General features: G+C 38.1%; 1 protein-coding gene across 1 annotated transcript in view; it reads right to left on the minus strand.

Moving 5' to 3' along the window:
* Window positions 1-15,155, minus strand: part of NUP54 (nucleoporin 54) — a 32,561-nt gene extending 17,406 nt beyond the window's left edge. The window contains exons 1-6 of the mRNA XM_040237104.1: window positions 14,942-15,155; window positions 11,288-11,371; window positions 11,044-11,196; window positions 3,227-3,453; window positions 1,452-1,639; window positions 564-760 (exon numbers count right to left, since the gene is read on the minus strand). Coding sequence (XP_040093038.1) covers window positions 564-760; window positions 1,452-1,639; window positions 3,227-3,453; window positions 11,044-11,196; window positions 11,288-11,371; window positions 14,942-15,008 — 916 coding nt within the window. The 5' untranslated portion in view covers window positions 15,009-15,155. The remainder of the gene's footprint in view (window positions 1-563; window positions 761-1,451; window positions 1,640-3,226; window positions 3,454-11,043; window positions 11,197-11,287; window positions 11,372-14,941) is intronic.
* Window positions 15,156-15,678: the final 523 nt, after the last annotated feature.

Genomic DNA, 15,678 nt, shown 5'->3' on the forward strand with positions numbered 1-15,678 from the left:
GAATGATGCTAAAGCTGAAACTCCCAATACTTTGGCCACCTCATGCGAAGAGCTGACTCACTGAAAAAGACTCTGATGCTGGGAGGGATTGAGGGCAGGAGGAGAAGGGGACGACAGAGGATGAGATGGCTGGATGGCATCACTGACTCAATGGACGTGAGTCTGAGTGAACTCCGGGAGTTGGTGATGGACAGGGAGGCCTGGCGTGCTGCAATTCATGGGATCGCAAAGAGTCGGACACGACTGAGCAACTGAACTGAACTGACTGAGACAAAAATAAAATATTAAGACTGAATTATCTTTGGGTAGATGGATTATGGGCTATTTTTCTTTAGTTCATCACTGCCCAACAAAATTTCTAACAAACACAATTAGCTATACAATACAAAAAATTAAATAAATAAGTACAATAAGAACATTCAAACCTATGTCCCAAATAAGTAGACGTGATAGGCTGACACTGGTTTCATCAACATTAATAACCAAGCAACAGCTTCCAAAACAGAGGAAGCATGAATTTCTAAACTTTTCATTTCCTCAACCCCATGACTCTGGAGACATACCAGCAGGAGGATTCTGTAAAAGCTGTTTGATCTGTGCAGGAGAAAGCTCTGTTCTAGTCATAGAAAGGGTTACACCAAGTTGCTGCAATTGTGTTTTAATATTGGTTTGTTCAAAATGGGCATATAGTGTTGTAGCTGGAACTCTTCTTGAAGTACCATTTGGAGAACGCTCAACAACATAAATGACAACTTCTGTCCTGGGGGAAAGATAACCAAGTTATAAAATATGGAGCATATAACTCACAGCCACAAATATTAACGCAGTATGTGATTTTAGAAGAGTGCTAGCTGAATTCAGAAATGAGACAGACAAATAAGATATTATCTGTAAAGGTATGTTTAGCTGCAAGTTCTATTTTTTTTCCTCACCAAAATCAAGAAGTACTTTGGAAATTCTGTTGAAACTTAAGGGTTGCTTTATTGCAACTTATAGAACAAAAAGTAAAGTCTGATTTCAGTTACTATATCTAATAATTCTTCTAACCCAAAATATTCTAAAGCAAATGTCTTGCCACTAAGTGTGACAATTATACACAGGACAAGGGAAGTTAGTAACATTTATCCATGAATGAACATGAACGGTAATCAGTTAAAACATTGCAGTAACGTCTTTGTGGCCCCTGATTTGCACACAGCCACGATTAATGTTTCCTCCTGTTTCTAAATGAAAAATCTAAGAAATTATCAGCATCTAATAAGAACCCAAGATTAAGAAAAAGACTTTTAAATAAATGTTTCTATAAATACTGAAGAATCACTAGCTGAGAAATAACATTCTGCTTTGAGATTTAATTTGTGCTTTAACAACAAAAACATTTTTTGTTGTGTTGATCACTCTCTTTGCACCAAGGTACACAGAAACATATAGTACATTTAATGTATACTTACTGATCATCTGGCAATGTTTTAATACCCTCTACGTTTACAGTAAGGGTCTGGTTTCCTCCCAAAACTTTATGCAGTGATTCTACCAATTGCTGTTGCTGGCTTCGAATATCTGTTTCTTTTTTGTTGAAAACTAAAACCACTAGCCCATCTTCATCTTTATTATTGGGCATGCAACTATAACCTACAGCCTGTGGAATGACAAAACAATATCAAAAACATGTACAGATCTCAAATCCAGTGTTTAACATTACTATCAGCTAAAATGGGAAAAATAGCTTAATGTCTGGTAATGAAGGAACTATGTAATGATTCTTTCCACCACTCTGTGCCCTAGGAGGTCACAAGATTACAAAGAGAAACTTTCTTACCCAAGAATAACATAGAAAATGAAATTAAGGTTTTCTCTCCTACAGAGTAACTAAATAGCTTTCTCCTCTAAAAATCTGATACCCATTGTTGGGTGTTTCTGAACACTGTGGAAACAACTCTGCATGCCATAAAAATGACTGCCAAGGTCATGGATCAAAATATAACTTACTTTTTACTGTCTGACTAATGGAATCTTAAGCAAAGTTTAAAGATCCATCAACTTATAAATGCTACAAAGAATGTCTACATTATTTTACGGTTTCATGTAATATAGAACAGGTTAGCTGTTTATATAATTTATTAAATATGACAAACTATACTTTTTAAAAAAATTATTCTTCTAGACAGTCTTTTCTCTTTTGTCATTTATAATGCAATTTTTAAAAAAGAATCTAAACTCACTTTAGATTACTTCATTATGCATTTTACCATATGTATATTAATATAGCAATTATCAAAGAAAAAAATCAAATTGTTATATTCAATCTATGTCTACTACATATCCCTTAGTATTAAAATTTCAATATACACTCCAAAGACATACTTTCTTTTTGCAGAGTGATGATATAGAGATATTCTCTAACAAGATAGGTTGGTCCCTTTTTGTTGTTTAGCCATGTTCAAAGGTCTAATTTTCAGCCTTGCAATTCCAAACACCAGCTTATATACACAATGATTAGGTCTAAGAGGCTGACACAGGCCAACAAAACTTGAAGAATATGGGAATATGTAATGATTCTTTCCACCAATCTGTGCTCTGCTGTTGCTGCTGCTAAGTCACTTCAGTCGTGTCCAACTCTATGCAACTCCATAGACAGCAGCCCACCAGGCTCTCCCATCCCATTATAAAGAGAAACTTTCTTACCCAGGAACAACATTAACCTAGAGAGTGAAATTAAAATTTCCTCAGATTGCCACATAAACTGAATTGTAATATGTTAATTTTTTATGAAAAAATACATCACCAAGCTGACCTAAATACTCTCACTGATGAGTAGAATGTCTAAGAAGTTAAATTCAAACAAGAAAGTTGTTTGATAGGCATGGAATCAGAACAAAGAAAATGGACCATATTATTGTAACAGCTTTCACATCCAGCTAAATTCTAGTTTTGGGTCTCCCCTTTATAGGTGCCAACCAGACCATTTAACATTTTTTCCTGTTATAAACGACACTCTAGTCACACTTTTCTTCAGTCATATCCTAGTCATCTCAATCACACATACATAAGAAATTACTCAATTTTATCTCAATTTCATATTTCTGTACTTTTAAAACAAAAGTGTTACTGTACCATGTTCAACAACTACTAAGAACCAAGCAATTGTTTCCTTAGTACTATTTTCATCCAAATATCACATTCTCTCATACACTCTTCAAGTGATGATCAAAAGCAGTATTGATACCTTAAACCGGCAAAAGGGATTTTCTAGTGTGAATTCCACGGGTGGAATGTTATTGTTGAAATATCCTTTTCCTGTTCCCCAGAAGGCTTGTAGTTGATTCCATTTTGCCAAAATAGCATCTCTCTCATCTCCCAATAGTGTTGGAGCAGAAAGGGCACTTGCGGTATTTATCAGCTGGTTGGACTGGGCAGGAGCTTGTGTAGGCTGACTGAAGAGACCACCTAATGCTAAAAATTTACCCCCAAATTAGTTTTTTTTTAAATCAATCCATTCAGATCCTAGATACAGTTAGCAGAATAAACCCCGCCACCTTGCCCCAAAAGATCCACATCTTAATCCCCAGAACCTGTAAATATGTTACCTTGCACAGAGAAAGGGACTTTGCAGATATGATTCAATTAATTAAGCTGAGACCATCCTGGATTATCAGAGTGAGTTCAACATAATGTAAGCATCCTTAAAAGGGAAGAGGAAGGTCAGAGTCAAAGTGAGATTTGCAGATGCTATGCTGCTAGCTTTGAAAATGGGGAAAGGAGCTATAAGCCAAGAAATGTGGACTCCAGAAGCTGGACAAGGCAAGGGAATGGATTCTCTCCTAGAGTCTCCGGAAGTAATGCAGTCTTCTCAGTGCCTTGATTTTAGCTCAGTGAAGCTTATTTCTGGTTTTCTGATCTCCAGAACTGTAAGTAATATGTTTTAAGTTACAAAGCTTGTGACATTTAGCTACGTCAATAATAGAAAACTAATATACTAGGACAATCTTTATAATGTCAAACTGGCATGTCTAATATCATCTTAATGCAACCAGTTCCATTAGAAACAAATTAGATTCATGATATTACTAGACCCACACCAAAAAAGGTTAAAGTCTGTGAAGTTGCAGAATTACTTTTTAAACGACATTTACTGTTATATATATACAATTTATACAAATTGGAGGACACAAAATAAGCAAAAAGAATAATTCTATCAATGTTATGTAATATCAGCTTAATAAACAATTTCCTTTTCTTAGTGCAAAGAAATATATAGTGGAAAAAAAATCAACAAATAGACAAATCCTAAGCTAAAGCTTTAGCTGGCTGGGTAACTTTAGACAAGTCACTTACCCCGTGTTACAATTTAAAGAAGGGCTGAGTTGTTAGATCAGTATTTCCAGAGTGCTAGATAAGTAAATAACCTTGTTACATGAAACTATAGATGTCAAGCAATAGTGGAATCACTAAATGCAGTAAATCATATAACAAAAACTTCTTTTAATTATATATATAATTGTCATCTCATGTCATGTGCTTATCTCACTTTTTAACAAAGGGGAGAACAAATCTAAGACTCAAGAGCTTAAGCAAAGGTATCAAGCTAGAATTAATACTATTATATTTCCTGTGGACTTAAGTTCAATTATTGTTTGTTTATAGCAAGTGATACTGGTTTTCCATTTATAGCAGTAGTATTAACTTTTCTTTCAAAATAAACACATTTAATGTGTAAAAGTAAATTGATTTAAAGAAAATTACTTAACAATAATACAAATAGTACATAGATAAACGAAAAATCATGAATACCAAAATGACCCAAGTTTTAGGACCACTATATTGGATGACATGTAAGTTTTCTTTCAGCTCTAAAGATCGTAAGTACCACAAGGCCAATGGGGCTTCTACAGGGCTAAAGAGAGGCTGCTGTTACTTTCCACATGAGTATTATTAATTCCCAAACAGGCATTTATGAAAATGGTAATGAAATGGACTAGAAGCCAGAAGACTTGAATACTGATTTACTATAACCTCCAACAAAAAATTCCCAGGCTTTATTATCCTCAGTTTTTGAGTAAGATTAGCAAACTATCATCTGTACTAATCTACACTTTACACTGGATTCCAACCACACTAGTCTACTCAGAGTGCACTAGCGAGTAGGCATTTGAGAAACACAAATAACAAAATCTAATAGATTCTTTCAAAGCCTTACCATATTAGACTTCTATCTTTTCAGGGCAGGGCCCTCATGCTACTGAAAACCTTCAGCTTTCATAGAATACATATCCTCCTTGAAAAACTATTCTTCCTTAGATCTCCTGACAATACAGTCTCCTGGTTTTATATATCATACATATATGTTAATACATACTTTCATTTATTCTTGCACCATGTATTCATTCAACAAATATTTAGTGAATACTTCCTAAGTGTCAGACAGAGAGGCAAAAACTAAGGATATGGTGGTAAACAAGACTGGTTCTTTAAACAAACTGAGCATATCGAACAAATATTCACAGTTGTGATAAATGCCTCAAAGAAGTAGAGGCTCTGAGAGTCCTAAATGAGGCAGCTAATCAAGCCTGGGGCAGGAGGGTCAAGAGAAGGCTATTCCATTAGAACTTCAGCTAAGGTCTAAAAGAAGCAGTCAGCCAGGCCAGAGGTAGCAGCAAAGAATAACAGCATGTGCAATCTATGTCAAAGAAGAGGGCAAGATGAGCTGGCAAAATGAATATGGACTACTAAACAACAGGGTAGGAGAAAAAAAAAGACCAGATTATCACCGAAGCTGAGGGCCCACAGAGGCCAAAAATGTGACAATCACAGCATCAAAAAGAATAATGAATGTAACCAACTCAAACATATTCAATTTATTAATCTCATGCATTCAAAATGATAATTTTTAAAAGTAAAAGTAAAAAATTTAGAAAACTCTCAACTTCTTGGATACCACTGGAAATAATCAAGAACCAAAGACTTCTTACAAATACTATCAATTAAAAAGAAAGAATTTATTATGCCTTTCCTATACAAATTCTATTTCAGGGTGACCAAGCAGTCTTGCGGGGGAAAGGGATGAAGAAAAACTCCTTTTACAGAAGAATTTCAGTGTGGAAGACAGGGCAGAATTAGAAAGTCACCATTCTGCAACTCCTAATAAAGTAACTGATTGAGGTAATGACCATCAGTTAACGAAACCATTAGGTTAAAGACTGATGGGGAACTTTATAGATTAGCTCTCACCACCTGAACCAACTGGTCAATCTCAGCATCTCTAAAGGAGACAGCCACTTAACAGGAGGCACACAGCACCACCTGCAGAGTATTCATGCTAAAAAGTCAAACTTAACTCTTTATTACTTAAAAGCTAACTTCATTCACCAGAAATATGGGGCATAAAGTTAAATGAGTCTACAAGGAAACAAAGAAATCTAGAATAGGGGATATTTCACAGCACAACTGGTTCAATTTCTTCAACAATTCATAAGCCAGGTTAAAAAAAAAAAAAACAGAAAGAAACCTTAAGTAAGAAACTATCTATACTAAAAAGAATTCTCTATACTAACAGATGTAACAAGAAAGTAAATGTGTGACTCTGGATCATGATTTCAAGCTAACTGAAGAAAACTTTACTGAGACATAAGGGGTAATCTGATTAAGGCCTGGGTAGTAGATGATACAAAGGAGTGGTGAATTGGAATGACTCCATGGTTTTAAAGAGAAAAGTACAGTAATGCAGTAAAATAAGGGTGAAAGGATATGTTTGTGGTTTGCTTTAAAGTACTTCAGCAATTAAAAAAAAAACAAAAACAGACGAGGAGGGAGGAGACAGAGAAAGCAAATGTGGTAGATTCTGATTTTTGTTCAATCTATTTGGTAGACCATGGGGTCATTTTACTATTCTATTTTTGTATGTTAGACTTTTTCACAGTTTAAGAACAGTGGATGTTCAGTGGATTTGAGAGATTAGTGACCTTAATTACTTGATTGGGCTTCCCTGATGGCTCAGATGGCAAAGAATCTGCCTGCAATGTGGGAGACCAGGGTTCGATCGCTGGGTCAGGAAGGCCCCCTGAAGAAGGGGATATAATACCCACTCCAGTATTACTGCCTGAAGAATTCCATGGACAGAGGAACCTGGTGGGTTACAGTCCAGGAGGTTGCAAAGAGTCAGACACAACTGATCAACTAACACACACACTTGCCTGGGTAAAGAAAGAATTTAGAAACCAAACAGTATAGTCTAAGAGGTAACAGAAGATAGCAGCAGGGGATCCCATTCTTTCACATCTGTTCCAAGTAGATTATGTAGGAGAGAAGAGAGTGATAGGCAGCAATAGCTGAAGTGAGATATGAAATAAAAGTTGTTTTGTTTTCACTGTTAAAAGAAAAACAAACTTCAGACTGTTTAAATGTAGATGAGAATAATCCTTGGATAGAGAAGCTAAAGACTTTTTTTTGGTGGGGAGTAAGAGGTGGAATGGGGCAAGGGGCTGCTGGGGAAAATAATCTACAGCACAAGGGGCCCCAGAAGGTGGGAGGATATGAGATCCAAAGCACAGGCGAAAAGAGAAAAAGAATGGATACAGAGGGAGATAGACAGACTAGCTCTGGCAGTGGGCAGCTAAAGGAATTACAATGAGGGCTTCTGTTTTCTCTTTGAAGTAGAGGTCAAGGCCATCTGCTAAAAGTGAGAACAGAGAACTTGAGATTTGAAGAGAATAAAGGTTGAAAATAACTTATGGAAAGCAGGAGAATAATCTGAAAATAGAAACCTCACAGGATTACCAAGGAATGTTGAGGGCCCAACTTGGGTTGGTGATTAAGAATTTGGAGGTACTATTCCATTTCCTGTACTGTATGATTTTCTCAAGCGGTTATCTACATAGATACCGGGCTTACACAGGCTTCAGGTTGTTCTTTCAGGGAAACGTGATACAAGGATAAGGAAGTTTAGCATCTTGGTAAGAGTGACTAAAATGGAAGGACAAGGACTCAAGCTAGTTAGAAACAACAGTGAAGGAGCTGATTGTAGTGCAGAAAGTGTCAGTGGTCTAAAAATCAAAACAAGGTCCAAGAACAGCTATGTTGAAAGTACCTGACAAGGTAGGCTTAAAGAGCAAAGGTTGTGGGATGTTTACATTAGTGAATTATGGAACTAGAACAGTTTCAGATGTTGCCTAAGTCCAAGGTAAGAATTGTGGCTAAAGTGAAATGGAGGTCTTCGGAATAAAAGGTTGGTATGACTGCCTGAGTACATAGGTATGTGAATGCTAAAATAACTCAGATTGACAGCACAAGTCAAAAATCAAAACTCAGAAGATAGCGCTAAGTGGTGTCCAACTCTTGAGATCCCATAAATTATAGCCTGTGCCCCTGTCCATGGGATTCTCCAGGCAAGAACACTGGAGTGAGTTACCATTTCCTTCTCCAGGGGAACTTTCCGATCCAGGAATTGAACCCAGGTCTCCTGCACTGCAGGCAGATGCTTTACTGACTGAGCCACTCAGCAAAACTCAGAGCCAGCTGCCAAAGTGCTCAATGAATAAGAAGCACTGTCCAGGAACTCAGCAGATAACTGAGATTAGGCATATTATAGACAGCGTAATCAGACAGCAAGCGCTTTGTACAAACAGGAGTTTTTTAAAAATGACGCAAAAGTTTCACAATCTTTGCAGAGTAAACTCAAACTCCTTACAACAGCAGGTCCCAAATTCACCACACTGTGCCAGGCATTCATGCCTTTGTCAATGTTAGTCCCTCTGCCTAGAATACCCTTTTCTGACCAACATCTAAGTCCCTTAAGAGTCGACTTTTCCTTTACATTCCAAAGCACTGTGTATGGTGTATTTTACTGCTTTCACACATATATTTTTTTATAACTGAATGTTTATTAGACAATCTAATTGAAAGTTTGTTATTCTCTCTCCTTATAGACTATGAGCAACCTTATAAAGCCAGTATATATACGTTATACACCCAGAGTCTTGAAATAACAACACACACTTAGAGGAGAATGAGCCCTTTTCATTCTGAAAATAAACAGCACCAGATTCAAACTCCCATTTTTCCAAAGACAAATAAGTATAACTATAATAACATAGTTGAAGAGACTTCATGCCAAGAAACAAAGAAAAAACTTCATTTTCCCTTTCTTCTTAACTATTTGGATTTCTATCTAACTTCCTATTGTTGCAGGAGGAGAGTAAGAAAGATATATTACTTTCTTGTAACATAAGAATGAAAAATTCTATTTTCTTCATTTTATTGGTTAATAATTCTTGAAATTCATGTTTAATAAGTTACTAAGCTTCAATGACTGAGTAGGGCGAATTCTAGCCAATCAATGGAGTCACCTAAGAAAAATGAAATAGAAGTGATTTTAGGAGGTAGCGAACTGCAGAAAAGCAACTGGAGCATTAGAGAGGAAGTCAAGAAATCTGACTCTGTTTTCTGGTACAACATCTCAGAAGACGTATGGACAAGGCACAATTCTCTCAGTTACCTCTCTGGATCTATAAAATGGAGGTAGTAAGAGTTCTATTTCATAGAGTTCTTGTGATAATTAAATATACTAATCCATACAAGATAAAGGGCTTCCCTGGTGGCTCAGTTGTAAAGAATCTGCCTACAATGCAGGAGACCCAGGTTCAATCCCTGGGTCAGGAAGATTTCCTGGAGAAAGGAATGGCTACCCACTCCAGTATCCTTGCTTGGAGAATTTCACGTACAGAGGAGCCTGGTGGGCTACAGCCCATGGGGTCGCAAAGAGTCAGACACAACTGAGCAACTAAGCATATAAGCATACAAGCATACATACATACATACAAGATAACCCTGGAACATACTGCCACACCAGCTAGCAAGGAAGCTATCAAAGACTAATTCTACACTTGTGTACCAACATGACTTGGGAACCAACCTGAAGAGGCTTACACTGGCTAAAGATGGAACAATTTAAACATCAAAATGGAAAACAGCAATGGACTGAAAAATATCAAATAATTTAAATACTTCAGTTCCTGACATTAAAAAAAAAAAGGTTACCTTGGAGAAGGATAGGGAACCAAATCTTTATTTTGAAAGTTAGGAATAAAGGGAAATAATTATTCAAATAGTAGATGAGGAGAAGTTTCTCTTTACAGGAGTATTGCAACAAATAAATGGAAAAGGAAGCACACAGTTGGAATAATACTATTTGGCAACCCCCAACGAATTAATGGATCTTGGTAATCATCACCAATGGCTGCTGGTAACATCACAAAAAATAGAGACAATCAGACATTATATGCCTCTTGATAAAATAATACAACACTATTTATAAAGTAGTCTTGCAAACGAAAAAAAACTGAATGATCAATATAAATAATCCCTTAGATCCAACCCAATTTACAAGAAATACAGAGGATAAAGGTATGTTAACTATACAAAAGGAATGCAATCATAAAGTCCTGACTGTCAACCTCTATAGGACAAGTGATCTGATTTCATCAACAAATTGAAAAATAAAAAAGAAAACTAAAAAGGGGGACTTACAGAGATTTAAGACAAATCAAAGTGAACAATACTGTTCACACACTTGAGTAACAAAACCGTAAAGAAAAGTAAGGAAGTGATCAACATAAAAGGCAAAGCTATTTCCTTTGATGGGGAAATGACTAGGAGAAGAATGTGGAGGGTTTCTGAAGTAGCTGGTTAGGGTCCACCTCCTGACAATGGCAGTGATTACAAAGGTCATTCATCTTATAAACAATTCATGAAGCTGTATTTCTGTGCAGCTTTACATACCTGTGTTATTTTTACCAACAACAAAAACTTTAATAGAATGACACTAAACACAGAGGTCTTATAATCATAATCAGGCCAATCTGTCTTTTCCCCAGTTGCTATCATTATATTTGAACATGAGAAGAAGCTTTTGGAATCCTGTTGAATACGATATTTATAACTCCTCCCCCCAGAAAGGTTATCTACTCAAATGTTTTGAACAGTGCACTAAATAATATTATCTTCATTGTTACGGTTTCATATCTGAAAATGAAAACCTCCTGTACTTACTAGTCTGTTGCTGCTGTTGCTGCTGCTGCGTATTAAATCCTCCAAATCCAAGTCCGGTCCCCAGACCAGTACCTAAGCCAGTACTAGTTCCAGTTGTCGTGCCAAAACCAGTCCCAAATCCAAAACCTTTGTTCTGAGTACTACCAAAGAATCCTTTGAATGAAAAATTAGCAATTTTAAGTTAAAAAAGATATCTGATCTGTAGCTCATTTTCTTCTGCAAATGATATAAGGTATCTTCTTACCAGTAGTGCCTGTGTTAGCTGGAGTAGAAAAGCTGAATGCAGAACCCGCTGTGGTAGACGTTGTCCCAAATCCTCCAAACCCACCTAATTAAAAAAGCATAAATAAAACAGAAATGAAGAATTTTTGAATACATACGAGGTAATTTCTTTTCCAAATTATGTAAGTATTTGCCACAATGCAATATATACCTTTCAACTAAAGAGGTGATTAAGTTATGGCTAAGAAAACATGTTAAGCCTATTTAGTTAGTGTTTGTGTACACTAAAATGACTATGTACTTTTAGAGCAGGGGTTACAAATTCAAATGTCTACAAGACACAGGCTGTTAATATTAATAAAATAGGCTAGGTGTTTACTGACTGGTGGAACTGATCAATGTGGACAGTTTTTTTTTAAATGGCAGCAGTTCCTAAATTCCAGCAGATGACTGCTACAGGAGAATGGTAGTTGAGTAGTGTTATATGTTCCCATTTTCCCCAAGAGAAATAGAAAATTTTAATTTTTTAATGTGAAATTTACATAATTTTAAACCCAGATTCAACTGATTTTTTGCAACTAATTCAAATATTTTTAAGACAGTGTGATAAACATCGTATCGGCAGACTGTGTTGCCAGTTGCAACCTTGGTTTTGGTGGATTAATTTATATTCTAACTTACATTTCTACTTGGTCTCCATCAAGACTAATCAACTTTTCAAATTAAATATACCAATATAATGACTTTTATACAAGAATGTTACTTCTTGAAGAGATAAGGAAAAACAAAATCAAAGGCGGTAGTGGCCTCAAAGGAGAGCAGAGCCATCACCAGACCCTGCACCACAGTTTGGGAACTGACAGATACACAAATTTCATTTTCAGATAAATCTAAAGACAAAATTAATCTTTACCGATGCAACTTGACATAGGAGTGGAGTGGAATGCTAGCCTATCTAAAATTGCTTTTTCTCCCCTTACTGTCAGTCTTTGATTACCAATGAGATGCCGAAAAAGACTTTTAAGACAGATGTTTGAACCATTAGTCCTCTCTGAGTTATACTGCAGACTTTCTGGGATTCTAATTTTCAATCTCATATATTTCTGGCATAAGAGCAGAGATTAATTAATATTGTAATATAAGAGATACAAAAAGGAAAAAACCCACAGCCCATTGATAGTCATCATATGATTCTGACTGGGAAAATTATTCAAGAGTAGACTACATGTTGCATCCAGGCACAACCAAATACTCTATTTACTTGTAGATTCTACTGTGGTACTGCAAACTGCAAACATTTTGATAAAAATCACCTAAAATACTAAATATTGTTCCTAATCTTTTTCATTACTTCTAAGTGTCACAGAAAAAAACTAAGATATAGTCTGAATTGGCTGTACGATAAAAGCACTGGTATCTTAACATGCTCCATAATATGAAAAATATTTATTAATAATAATGGATCTGTCAGGACATAAAATTTAAAAAGTAAACAAGAATTTCAATCAATCCTTTGCTGAAGACTAAGTTAATGAACGTACATAAAAGTAGTTAAAACAGTTATCACAACTCAAAACTTAACACTGACAACTCCAAATGAACATGAAATCAAGCAAATATCAACTGGTTTATTTGTTGTTGTTGAGTTACGAGCTGGGTGGATTTGCTCGGAAACACAAATTTCAAAATAATGTCTCTGTTTTACCCAGTGCCAATTTTAAGCAAAGAAGGAAAAGTAAACATACCAAACAACAGTGATATGTGATCACTTTAAATATACCGTAATGATAACGGATTGTTTAATCTTTGGAATACTCAAGTATTCTTCAAAATGTTTTCAAATCAAATGCCAAGGTCATATTCACATTGCAGTAACAAGTGACTGCACAAAATGCCAGACTTCCAAATAGGTCTTAGGGAATAAATCATGATTACCAAATGCAAATAATTGGCATGGGCATAAGTGGCATATGTTAGAGAATATGAACAATAATTTCATATACGAGCAGCTGAAGAACAAGACTTTTCTATAGGGCCATTGTATGCAAGGTACAGAGACCTACTTAAAATTTTTTCATATATATAGACACACATAGTTTGTGTTTTGCATAAGTTTCAATGAGCTTCAAATGATCCATATAGATACAAAATCTTCATAATTATCTTTCTTAGTGCAAAGATGTCTAGCCTACGTTTTATAAGCCAGTGCTATCTGAAAATAAACTGCTCTGGTCATTTCTCAAAAAATCCAGTAAAGAACTGAGAATTGTTACTATAATTACATTATCTTACAGAAATGTAACCTAATCTGCTCAGTTTATTAAAGAAAGACACTATTATTATTATTATACAGATTAAAAAACAAGACAGGTTGCTGCTGTTCGTATAAGATTTGTTTCTCTCAGGAAACACAAAGACAAATGAAATTCCAATGAAAGATGCAGGAAAAATGGGGAAAAAATGACTGCAGGAGTCCAAGAATTCCAGGAAAACGGGCCTGACTGTTGAACTTATATTTTGAAAAGAGATATTTAATAATTTGGAAGACGTATTCCACTCAAAATAAAAATCCACTCCAATTTCATATCACTCGGAAGGTATATTCTACTCAATCAAATGCAAATTTAACAAAGGAATATTATATAATAACTTGCAAGACTTCCCCAAACCAAATCTTTTACGAGTCAAAACTTAATACAAATGTTTTTTATTCGACGTTAGGAAATGATTTTCCTTTCCTTATTAGACAAGTCGCTGTTCTTTCTCAAACTCTGGAACTACAAAATATTCTTGGACTCCAGCTCCCAACATTCGTTACACAGACGACCCGCATATCTACCTGCACTTGCCAGACTGTTACCAAAATTGAACGGAGTCGCCGAGGTGGTAGAAACACCGAAATTCCCAATATTAAAGTTCACTGCAGGATTAGCAGTTAATCCGAAACCCCCAAAATTAAACCCACTGGCGGTGGAGTTGGCAGTCTCAAGCCCACCAAATCCTGATAGGCGTGCAGGCAAAGAAACAATTTTAAAGGGGGAGAGAGGGAAGAAAAAAGAAGAAAAAGAAAGCAAGATAAGGATTAGAAGAGTCTGCAGGAGGTTTCACAGAAGTGAACAAAGACAAACCCTGACTTTGCTCCAACCTGAGTTAAGAAAGCCGAGGAGGCGGGGATAGGAGGAAGGGGCAGGAGCCTGCAGTCCCGCAGCGAGAAGCTAAAGGGCCAGGGCCGAGGGAGCCGCAGGGCAGCGCTTCAGGCTCCCCAGCCGGATCCTCGCCGAACCCAGCAGCAGGAAACCCGCGACGAGTTCGCGCAAGTCCCGGACGCTGCGGCGGGGAGGGGAGGGAGGACGGGTCTTTGGCAAAGAGTGAGAGAAACCGCCTCGGGTCTCTCCGAGCCCGACTCCCGGATGGCGGGAAACGAACCCTAGGAGGAGAGGGGCCTGCGGGGCCCCACCCGCGCGCGCGAGCACCGGGTTGGGCCCCCATTCCTCCCGCGGCCTCCTCAGGAGCCACCGTCGCCCGCTCGGCTGCCGCCCGCCTTTTTCCGAAGCCCCCAAAGTCTTCGCGCGGGCAAGAGACCCCAGGATTCCCAAGACGAAGAGTCTCTCGGACGGAAGAGCCGGACCGAAGACCTCCCCTCCTCGCCGGGAGAGGGTCCGGGGCAGTCACTCACCCGCGGGAGCCGCGGTGGCTGCAGCGGTACCTGAAGTGCCAGACGGAGTACCAAAGTTGAAGGCCATGTCGCGGGAGCAGGGGACCAGGGTGCTGCTCCCGCGACACTTGGTGCACTCCGCTTTTCAATCCGGCGAGGAAACCGCCTCCAGATCAGGGAGTTCCACCTCTTTCCTGGCCTAGCCGTAGAGGCCGGAACGCTGGAAAGGCGTAGTGGGTGGAGGATGGAGAGGGAACGCCCCCGGCCCGGCTAGCTTCCGGGGGCCTTGTGGCTTCACCGGGCGTGGAGCTTCACAGCCTAGATGAGATGCCGGGAAGCGTGCTGTGACCTGCCGCCCGAGAGCCTTTAAAAACGGCTTTAGGGAGGCCCCCTGGGGAAAGATGTGCAAGCAGGCCGAATGCCAGTGTCGAATGAAGACAGGGTAGGGAAGAAAGCTAAATCCTCCTTCTCCTTAGTGGAAAGTCAATGTGAAAGTCGCATCCGACTCTGCGACCCCATGGACTGTAGCCCGCTAGGCTCAGCCCGTGGAATTCTCCAGGCAAGAATACTGGAGTAGTTTGCCATACCCTTCTCCAGGAGATTCCCGACCCAGGGATCGGGCCCACGTCTTCGGCATTGCAGGCAGATTCTTTACCATTTGAGCTACCCAGGACGCCCTTAGAGAGTCAGTGGAACATTCACCAAGCACCAAGTCACTTAAAGTTATGGGGTAATGGCGGGGCGGGGAGGGGGGGGGG

Source organism: Oryx dammah, unplaced genomic scaffold, assembly GCF_014754425.2.
Source record: "Oryx dammah isolate SB20612 unplaced genomic scaffold, SCBI_Odam_1.1 HiC_scaffold_3, whole genome shotgun sequence".
In the NCBI taxonomy this organism is placed as follows: Eukaryota; Metazoa; Chordata; class Mammalia; order Artiodactyla; family Bovidae; genus Oryx; species Oryx dammah.